The sequence below is a fragment of the Dermochelys coriacea genome, chromosome 8 (assembly GCF_009764565.3).
Source record: "Dermochelys coriacea isolate rDerCor1 chromosome 8, rDerCor1.pri.v4, whole genome shotgun sequence".
NCBI classification, from domain to species: Eukaryota; Metazoa; Chordata; order Testudines; family Dermochelyidae; genus Dermochelys; species Dermochelys coriacea.
In genome coordinates, this window is record NC_050075.1 from 12,102,286 (window position 1) to 12,112,545 (window position 10,260).

The window sequence follows — 10,260 nt, forward strand, 5'->3', positions numbered from 1 at the left end:
TTGGGGGGCGCTGATTGGGTTAGGGCTTGCGGTGGTAAGAGCCAGCGTTGGGACAAAAAGACGTTTCTTCCTCCAGCAAGACGAGCAGAGCGGGCAAGAGACCCAAGGAGTGTCCTAACACTGGAGAGACACTCCGCCGGGCTCCCAGGGCAGAGGGACGCCGAAGGAGAGCGCTGTGGCTTTAAGAAACGTGCAGCTAGTATTCCAGGGTGCCTCAGAGACACTCATATATATGGGGAGTTTGCAAGCAGTAGTTCTTCCAGCTAGATTAGGCTGGGTGAGCGCTAGATGGGGTGATATATTAGCGAGACTGGGAGGTTTTAACCTTAAGTGGGAGGAGCTCGGTTTAACTACAGGCATTTGTTCTAGGGCAAATCGCTTTAATCTCTTTAGCTTTAAACTATCCAACTCGCAACCCGCATTCTTCTGCCGGGGATCTTTACCATTTTCATGCATACGCGGTTGGACCAGTGCAGCTATTGCAGAGCAAAGACAATCGGGCTTCTAGGCATTTCTCCGAGCTCTTCTTCTGATTCTTTGAAAATAACAATAAAGTAAAGCAATTCAGAAATAGTACTAAGTGGATTTTCAGACCTATATCTATATCTATATATTGTGGAATAAACACCTGCATAAACCAAAATCAACCCAGCCTCCTTGCCATGGATTCCTTTAAAGGTGGGATGAATTTGGACAGACTGCCAGAGAGTTTAAGACCCCAGCCTTCCCATGACATGGCTTCCAGCTTCCATTTGCAAAGATCTTCTGAATCCAGAGATCCGATTGAGAATTCAGCCAGTGAATCGTCAGATACAGAAGTCCCAGGTAAAACCCTTACACTTCCTCTTCTTTTGTTCTTTCTTTCCTTCTTTCCCTGCCGGATTAATTCTAATGCACGCTGCACAAGAGACTGTCCTGCCCAGGCAGGATGCACCAGAGAGACTGAAATACCCGGTGGTATTGGTGGGTGGATGTAATCACTAGAATTAATTAGCGCCAAACCTGAAAGGTGGATGGGGGAGATCACAGATACTGACCCTCTTCCATGCCCCGGCTCTGACAGTCTAGGGAATGGAAGAATATTGCTACCAACTTCAAGCCGAGAAGCAGAGTTTTGTTATGGTTTTTACAGATATTAATTTATCCGGGGGAGTGCGGTTTTGCAGAATGTTTCTAAAATAATGTCAGCTCTGCCGGGGTTTATTTTCCAGCTCTGGCTGCACAGACGTAAAAGGATCTCTCCGTCAAAGGAGGGGGGAACTGCAAAGCATGGGGGGGGGGGAAATGAGAAGGGGAGTGGAGAGAGACCGGGCAACTCAGATTTATTATTATGTGGGGTAAGCGTTACTAAACCTAATTTTTAATTTTATGTATAGATTGGGAATAAACCATGGCGTTTTACAAGAACTGAGTTGGATCTAAATAGGAGTCGTTTGGTCTCCGCTTTTATATCCGCCTGTTGAACATGTGCAATTATCGTAGGGAAAGCTGTGGTTTCCTAGTTTGTATTTAATTAAAACAGTAATCGTTCCTCTAATGACAAGAAACACAATATAAAGGAAGCAAAAAGCCCTGGAAAATATGTACTACGGGAAACAGCGCCTGGTTCCTTCTTCAAAATTTACCTGCCCAGAGGATCGTTTTTTAAAATTATTGTTATTTTAAATTTAAATGGGTCTTGTGCCTGCAACAAAACCAAATCCGAAGGCTGACATGGCAGCAAACACGTTCGGTTTTTCCTCCAAATCTGATTTGAAAACAAGGCTTGGAGTGTAGACTGGAGAGGGGGTTCTTTCAGGTGCGTGAGTCCCCCCCCCCGAAATACTGTAGAGGATAATTGCTGCATTTTGCTCTACCCCTAAAATCTGACCCATAAATGCTAAGGAAACTAAATAACAGGGTCCATTTAGTCTTAAGAGAATTCACAAAATACCTTTCACTTTTTAATGGAAAAGTATGCTAATGCCAATCAAGACTAATGGGTGGTATTATGATTTGAAGTGGTATCACAGCCTTATGCCCAAACAGCATTTTTCATGAAAATCATGGCGGGGATCAATCAAATGCAAAGGTTGCAATCACTTTGATGGATGGTTTCTTTGAGGACACTGATTTTTCCTTACTTGTTTGCTCTCTTGCCTGCATGAGAAGCAGCCCCAACCACCGAGGGGTGGAAAAAACTGTCTGCCACAAAGATTTGTGTGTTCGAAAATGAAATCATTTTCACATGCAGCCTTTACAGTTAGGTCATGTAGACTCGGTTCGCGGAGACACACATTTACACCGGCGGCGAATTTTTGGGAACACAATCAGTTGCAAAGGCAGCGAGGCAGGGCCACCAAGGATCTTTAAATGGGGTTTCTGTTCGAGGCCTTGTTTGCTCTGCAAACCACTTATTGGAAATAGTGGCCATCCGCGCTGCAATAAGCCCATTTACCACCCTTTGGTTTCCATTTAACCGTTTGAGATCCAGCATTTTTACTCCCAACAGTTCCCAGGGCGGCCTAGGTACAGAGTCTTTTCAAGTACGAGGAATCAACTGTTTTGCAAGGATTTTTATTAATTAATTTTAAATTTTTATTATTAGCAGGCTCTGAGAGGAAGTCTGTATTTCAATATGTTAGCATTATCTTTTCATTCCTCCTTCCTTTATGATGTACAGCACCTCAGAATAGTCTCATTATTGAGCTATCCGTCCTCCATGTGAAATCCTCTCAAAGAGACCCTCCAAAATCAAGTCAAACTCATTGGTATGAGTACAAAGGGAAAACAACACGTGTGTGTATTTCTCTTTCTATAATTTTGATTTAGTTATTGTATGTAATATAGATTAGTATTACATTTTTTGTATATATATACATACACAGATATGTATATTATACACACTAATGTGTATATATATATTCAAATAAATACATCAACATTAGAGAGAGAGAAAGAGAAACAACATACACGTGTGGCATATATACACGCTGCTATTTAAAGTAATGTGTGGCTATTTTAAAAATAAATAAATCAAAATTGTACATAGACATACATATGTATTATACAAATTATATATCTATGAATATACATCTAAAGAAGTATTTTATAGATATATGTAGGGAGGGAAATTTTCTCTCTACACATTAATAAAATTATTAGTATATTCTATTGGTATAGTTTAAATCAGTTCAAATAATGTATCGAATTCCTCATTCCATATGTGTGAATCCAAAAATGTATTCAAAACTATAAAAAAGATCAGCGGTTTCCCCCTTGATTTTAGTAGATTTTCTATTTTTCCCGATGCATTCGATGAAGTGAGCTGTAGCTCACGAAAGCTTATGCTCTAATAAATTTGTTAGTCTCTAAGGTGCCACAAGTACTCCTTTTATTTTTCCCTAGTTATAGCAAGCTATTGTGTTGAATTCTTTCTACAAATTTAGATAAACATAATTCACAAAACGGGAATGTTGTACACAGACAGCTACCAGCGTTTCTTACCTTTTATTCGATTTTGGGATAAAGGCTTTAGTGGATCATTCTTTGCTTAAATCAATTCTCATATTCCCGAGAGGGAGGGGAGTTCACCTTTTTCAATTAATTCATGTTTTATTTTACACTCTGACGTTTTCTAAGATTAATACGATGGGGAAATGACCACATACAAGAACAACGCACTCGAGCAGAAGTTTCTCTTTAGATGGGGGGGGGGGGAAATCACAAAGCAGAGAAACGATTTTTAAATATATTTGTTTCCTTTTTTATTATTTATTATTATTATTATTATTATTTTGCCAAGAAGCTTCCAATCTAAAAGCCGAGCCAATTAGAAATGAGTTTCTTCCCCTCTGTAAGTTTCAGAACCCCCTGGATAGAAGGACAGGCCTAGAGGAGAGAATAACTGAAAACTATTGCTTGGACATTACATTTCAAGGGAACATTTTTTCAGGAAACCTTTCTGAATCACGCAGGGCTGGTTGAAACAGAAAACGCGCCGGGCCTGTGGTAGGAAACAGGCGCTAGATCTAGCCTTGCACGGCAGAGGCACGTATGTAAGAGATTTTTTTTAAAAGAGGATTTTGTTTTGTACCTTCTGCAAATGGCTGGGGAGGAGGAGGGGGATCTAGGGGCCAGGAGGCCAAGTCCGTGTGTGTCACCGCTCGGGTCTCGGTGCCTTGTTGTTTTTAAACAGAAAAAGACCGGAGCGGCGAACAGAAGAGCGAGGATGGAAACCCCGACGATCCGGCGAAGAAGAAGAAACAGAGGCGGCAAAGAACTCACTTCACCAGCCAGCAGCTGCAGGAGCTGGAAGCCACTTTCCAGAGGAACCGCTACCCGGACATGAGCATGAGAGAGGAGATTGCAGTGTGGACCAATCTCACCGAGCCCAGAGTCAGGGTAAGGGGGAGCCCCGGCCCAGCCACACTAGGGGCAACCGGCGATTCATTCTCAGCAACCCAGAGATATCAACCTTGTCCTTGTAGGGCCCGATCCAGCGCCCATTGGCTGGGACGCCAAGTGGTCATGGGCTCTGGCCGCAGTCTTTTCTGAAGTCGAAAAACTTCCAATTATTTGGTAGGATGCATCGCAAGCGAAAATAAATACACACTTATCAAGGTGAACAGGCGCCTGGCGGTGAGGAGTGGAGAAATTAAAGGGAGAAATTACTTTGTTAACAGCTGCTAGCTTGGCATTTTAAAACCGATTGTAGCCTAACACATCATCTGTCAACTTCATTTGCATTGCCAATACTTACCCAGAACGTACTGTGCTTCTTAGATAATACCCGGGTATAATTATAGTGTTGAATGTACCCCATACATATGGGAGGCACGCAATAAATAGAGAATCCTTAATATATTAACACCCAGGCCTTCATTTCCTTTGGTCAATTGTCGTTGGCATATGGGAGAGAAGGAAACCTTGAGCTGAGAGGATCTGATGTCTTGCAGGCAGCAACACCAGGCAAGCAGTTGTCAAAAGCTCAGGAAAGTTGCCGTCTCGTTTAAGCCCTGTCTTTGCTTTCCAAGATTTCCCTCTTGCTCCCCATTCTTAAGATTTGGGATCTCTCGGGAGAGCATAGAGAAATCAAAGGCAACAGCTGGTCACGAAGGAACTGCATCTAAAGCCCTGTTGGGAAAGCGTGCCGCAATAACTCTGAGAAGACAGCTAGACTGGGGCAGGGAGCAGGCATTAGAAGGTAAAGGATGCCACCAGGAATCAACAGCTGAATGCAGGAAACTCCGCTCCTATAATTGCCCAGGGAAGGGCTTTAGGACCCTCAGGCAAGTTTTTTTTTTTGTTTGTTTGTTTGTTTGTTAAAAAAAACCCGTTTTTAAGAAGCACCCATAATATACATCAATAATTCGGAGAGCCAGAGAGAAGGCTCCGCCACCATTTCAGAGAAGCCCATTTTTAAATCGCCCCTGAGCCTGGAAAGGTCAGAATCTAACCCATAAAAGCCATCTTGCTGGATTTACTGTTCTCTCCTGGATTGACTAAAGACAGTAATTTAGCTCTAAACAGAAAATATATTTGCAATTCTCTTCCCCTGATTGGGAGCGGGGGGGAGAGAGGCCTCCTCCTCCGACAGGCTAGGAAGTCGGATCTTTTCAGGGGGTGGGGGGTCAGTATTTTTAATGTAAACAATCAATGGTTAAAATTGCCAGCAATGGCTCAACCCCAAGGCACCTCTATTCCCCCCGATGTAAAAGAGACCCACGTGTCCCGGGTACAGGGTTTAACCGGGGGTATTCCAATCCCTACAAGTCTCACTAGGGACTTGATTAGACAGGGTTTTGAGCGGATAAATTCCATTAAAACGGAGGAATAGACCAGCCTAGAAATACAGGCAAGTTTATACTCCCCTGGACACAGTCAGTAAAGTGACAAGGAAACATACGGCGTCTGCTGATAAAATATATACAATAAGTGATGCGATTCAAACATGATGCTATGCTACAGAGTGACGGGAAAGCGGTTAAAAGAATCTGCTTCACATCACCGAGCAGATGTCTGTATACTATGTAGAAAATATATCTAATGAAAAGTGACTACTGTATATCACTGTGGAGTGTATAACGGCCCCATTGAATGCAATGTGCACACTATGTGCACATGGCAAATGTTCCTCTACACAATTAAACTTATATGATGAGGCAGATAAGTTATTTGTACTAGTAAACTGTACAAACTGTCAACGGACAAACGAAAGGACAAGGGTCTGGGCTAGATTAGATTCCAAAGTCAATAACCATTGTAGATACACATACTTGTAGGACTGAGCTGTCCCTGCTTTATGGGTCTCTAGCCAATGCTACCTCAGAATATCTAGTTAGGTCATTTATTTGTTTTTAACGTATTAACTTGTTGCAATCAAATGTCAAATCAGAACGGCTCGTCCTGCCATTCGGATTTTATTGATTCTGATGGTTTGTTTGTAGTGTTGTTCTTTTTGTTTGGGGGTATTTTTCCTCCCCCTCCAATTTGTTTTTCATCCCGGGGTATTACCTTGGTTTGTTTCCAGAGCAGATGTGCTGACCCCAACCCGGGGTATACTCCACGCTGTGCTGGGGTATTGTATTAGCCTCTGCTGTGTATTGTTTACTAACAGTGTCCTGTCTACACAGTCCCTCGCCAATTGCAGATTCGCAGTGTGACACGATACACTATAAAATGAAAGGCGTACACAATCCTGCATCTTGGAAAGTCCTTAAAGGGGGTCTGGATTTTCCAAAGCTCTGAAATAGGCTTTCACGTTCATAGCACGATAGGGCCCCAAGGGGTGGGTTTTGAACTGAGACCTTCGTAAGAAAGCAACTAGTAGGTTGGGACGGAGGAATTAAATCTTTCTCTGGAAATTCACCAGTACAGGGAATAATAAATAAAGGAGAAAATGGAGGTAGATTTAACCAATTCACTTGGTCTCAGTGCCTGGTAACAAATCAAACCCCTACAGTTCAGAAAAGCCACTTTTATCTAGATGAGTAACCGGCTAACTGACCAAATTAGACTATCTGTAAAGTTACCTCTTAAGGTTTTTCAGGACTAAATACTCGCTGTATTTGAAAACATTGTTTTGATTGCAGTTTTCTTTAAAAAAAAAAACTCCACAATTCAAGGACTAAAATGTGCATTTCTGTTGCTGGAATATTTCAGGAAGCAAATAAAACTAATATGAGTTGCCATTAACTGAATTTCTTTCTCTCCTCTGTATGGAGAGGTTTGGGTTTGATGTTCTGAGATTGCACTTTTGCAAATCCAACTTTCATTTGCCAGGAGGGCCTTCCTTTAAAAGTTTAAAATGCTAGAAGCCATAATTAAAACGATTACCCCTCGTTTTCAGGAAATTCCTGTCTGGAAGCACCTTCTGAGGAGTGAATTACAGGTTTTGAACATTCTGGCTTTCGTTTCCTCTTCATATTTAGACGGGATTTTTTTGTTTTTTCCCAACTAGTTCCCCTCGATCCTTGTTATCGCTATTTAAAAATAAAGCCTTGACATTAAAAACGCTGGGAGGACAGGCGCAAAGAGCAGAGCCTCGCAGCCACGAGAGTCACCTCGTTTTGAGGGGGGATTTAAAATCCGTGGCGTTGAGGGTAGTGGGGATTTCAGTGCCCGGCACAAAGCAGCTGTCTGCCACCCTTTTTCAGGAGCTGCCGTGGGGAATGTCTCTTCAGGGGCCTGATCCAAACCTCAGTGGCTCTAACGACAATGAGACAAGAGCTACCTTTACCAAGGGGTTAAGGAGAGGACAGTTCACAGGCTGATCTCCCAGGAAGAGGATTTTTCCCCCCAACCTGGCCAGCCCGATCTTTGGAGGTCGTTATCCCATCAGATCTGCAGCCCCCCCCCACCCAAGCCCCTGCAGTGAAGTTTGTCATGCAATGCTGGAGCGCTGCCTTGGTCTGCATTAGCTCCTTCCGCTCCGGCTTTTCCTGCTCTCTGGGCAATGCACTGGGTTGGGTGCCGGGGTCTCCAGCACCGCCCTTGAGATAAAGCCTGGATGAGGTTTGGGCATCAAACACCCCTGAGCGCCCCTCGGCTCCTCCGTTCCCGACTCAGGGCTGTGCATTCTCATTAGACATAAAGTCCCAGGCTGTATCAATGCAAAGAGCGATGCATTTTTATTTTTATTTTTTTTTGAAACCTAAACACACTAATCCAATCCCCATTTTATGATCTGTAACAAAGGACTTTTATTGTCCAGCTTTAGCAATCGGAAACACAGCCGAGCCCGGGCTAGCCGGGACTAATCAGAACAGGGCCTGGGCGAGGCGCTGCAGCATGGCCAATTAATGCGCTCTGTAAATAAGCGCAGCAACAGGCAGGGGTAAATTAAAGGCAGAGATTGGAGGTGTGCAGCGCCGGAGCCGCGGCGTGGAGCTGGGCTGGGGAGGCGACTCCTCTCTCTGAGCCAGGGGGAACAAGCCACGGGATTTGGGGAGAGGAAAGACAGCAGGGCAGGCTGGGCCAGCGTTTATGGTGCGCAGCACGCAGGAGAGGCAACACCCAGGGCAGGGAAGGTGAGCCAGGGACTGTCCACTCTCCTTACAGTGTGTATGATAAAACCCATTGTTTCATGTTCTCTGTGTGTGTATATCAATCTCCCCTCTGTATTTTCTACCAAATGCATCCGATGAAATGAACTCTAGCTCACCAAAGCTTATGCTCAAATAAATTTGTTAAGTCTCTAAGGTGCCACAAGTCCTCCTTTTCTTTTTGGACTGTCCACTGCAGATCTTGGCTTTCCCTCTGCAAATCCTCCCTGGTGTGGGGAGCTGAAGCCGCTCCTGGCAGAGGCTCCGAGAATCCCCCCGGCGCATCCCTACCCCCGAGGCTGCGTTCCCCGGGGCTTCGCCAAGCGATTTCCCCTGCGGGAGCCTGGCGCGCTTACCCTTTACTCTGACCTTTCCCCTCTAGGTCTGGTTCAAAAACCGCCGAGCCAAGTGGAGAAAGCGGGAGCGCAACCAGCAGATGGACCTGTGCAAGAACGGCTACGTGCCCCAGTTCAGCGGGCTTATGCAGCCCTACGATGACATGTACGCCGGCTACCCCTACAACAACTGGGCCACCAAGAGCCTGACCCCGGCGCCGCTGTCCACCAAGAGCTTCACCTTCTTCAACTCCATGAGCCCCCTGTCCTCGCAGTCCATGTTCTCCGCCCCCAGCACCATCTCCTCCATGAGCATGCCCTCCAGCATGGGCCACTCGGCCGTGCCCGGCATGCCCAACGCCAACCTGAACAACATCAACAACCTCAGCAACATCAGCGGCTCCTCCCTCAACTCCGCCATGTCCTCCCCCGCCTGCCCCTACGGCCCGCCGGGCTCGCCCTACAGCGTGTACAGAGACACTTGCAACTCCAGCCTGGCCAGCCTCAGACTGAAATCCAAGCAGCACTCCACTTTCGGCTACAGCAGTTTGCAAAGCCCAGGCTCCAGTCTAAACGCCTGTCAGTACAACAGCTGACGGACTAACAAGGGCCCAAGCAGCGCCAGAGAGGAAGCTCTGAGGCCTGGTAGCAAACAAAACAAACACGGACCAGAAATCTTTTGCAAGAGACGCCAAAATCTAATACACGGATGAGTTGCAATTTTCCTCTGGATTATGCGGGTTGTATGTGTTTACTTGAACTTGCACAGGAGTTTCTAACGCCTCCACTTTATAGAGCAGAAGAGTGGAAGGGGAAGGGGGGAGGTATGGATGGTGGTAAAGGCTGGGCTGTGCTGCCCAGTTTGTGGTAGGGGAAGAGGTTTGGTTAATGTTTACCACTGACCAAAAAAAAAAAAAAAGTTATGTGCAGAATAAATTCTGCGGGAATATGGTTAAAATATTAGGTATGAAACTATATAAAAAAAACTTACGCCCAGGTTCAACCACTTAAATAAGGTTCTATTTATATCTGCCGTTACATTGTGCTCGGCCCTTGAATAAAAGGTTTTTAAAATGCATGATTCTTGATGTTTTTTCTTTAGTTGATCCAGTCATTCCTACGACTAAGCAAGCGACAGTTTCCTGCCTCTCTGTCCTTTCCAAAGGACTGCAGTATCGCCTTTTCCGAGAAGAGCACAAAAAGAAACCGGTCAGCCTTTTCTCCCTCCAACATCTTACCCTGATAATGAAATTATCAGTCATCTTTACTTAAAAAGTGGTTTTCTTTACAAAAAAAAAATTCTAGAGAGTCTAGAGGAAAAAAAAACACTAACGACAAAAGATGGACTGTCATTAAGTGAATCCTGATACTGCATCTCTGCTAAAGAAACCGAGTGAGTC

The 10,260-nt window shown here is 44.6% G+C and overlaps 1 protein-coding gene across 1 annotated transcript; it reads left to right on the forward strand.

The window, feature by feature from the left end:
• Positions 1–255: 255 nt before the first annotated feature.
• PITX1 (paired like homeodomain 1) lies at positions 256–9,837 on the forward strand. Its single transcript, XM_038413760.2, has 3 exons — positions 256–825; positions 4,178–4,383; positions 8,908–9,837. The coding sequence occupies exons 1-3, from the start codon at positions 663–665 to the stop codon at positions 9,454–9,456; spliced, it is 918 nt and encodes a 305-aa protein (XP_038269688.1). The 5' UTR covers positions 256–662; the 3' UTR covers positions 9,457–9,837.
• The last annotated feature ends 423 nt before the right edge of the window (positions 9,838–10,260 follow it).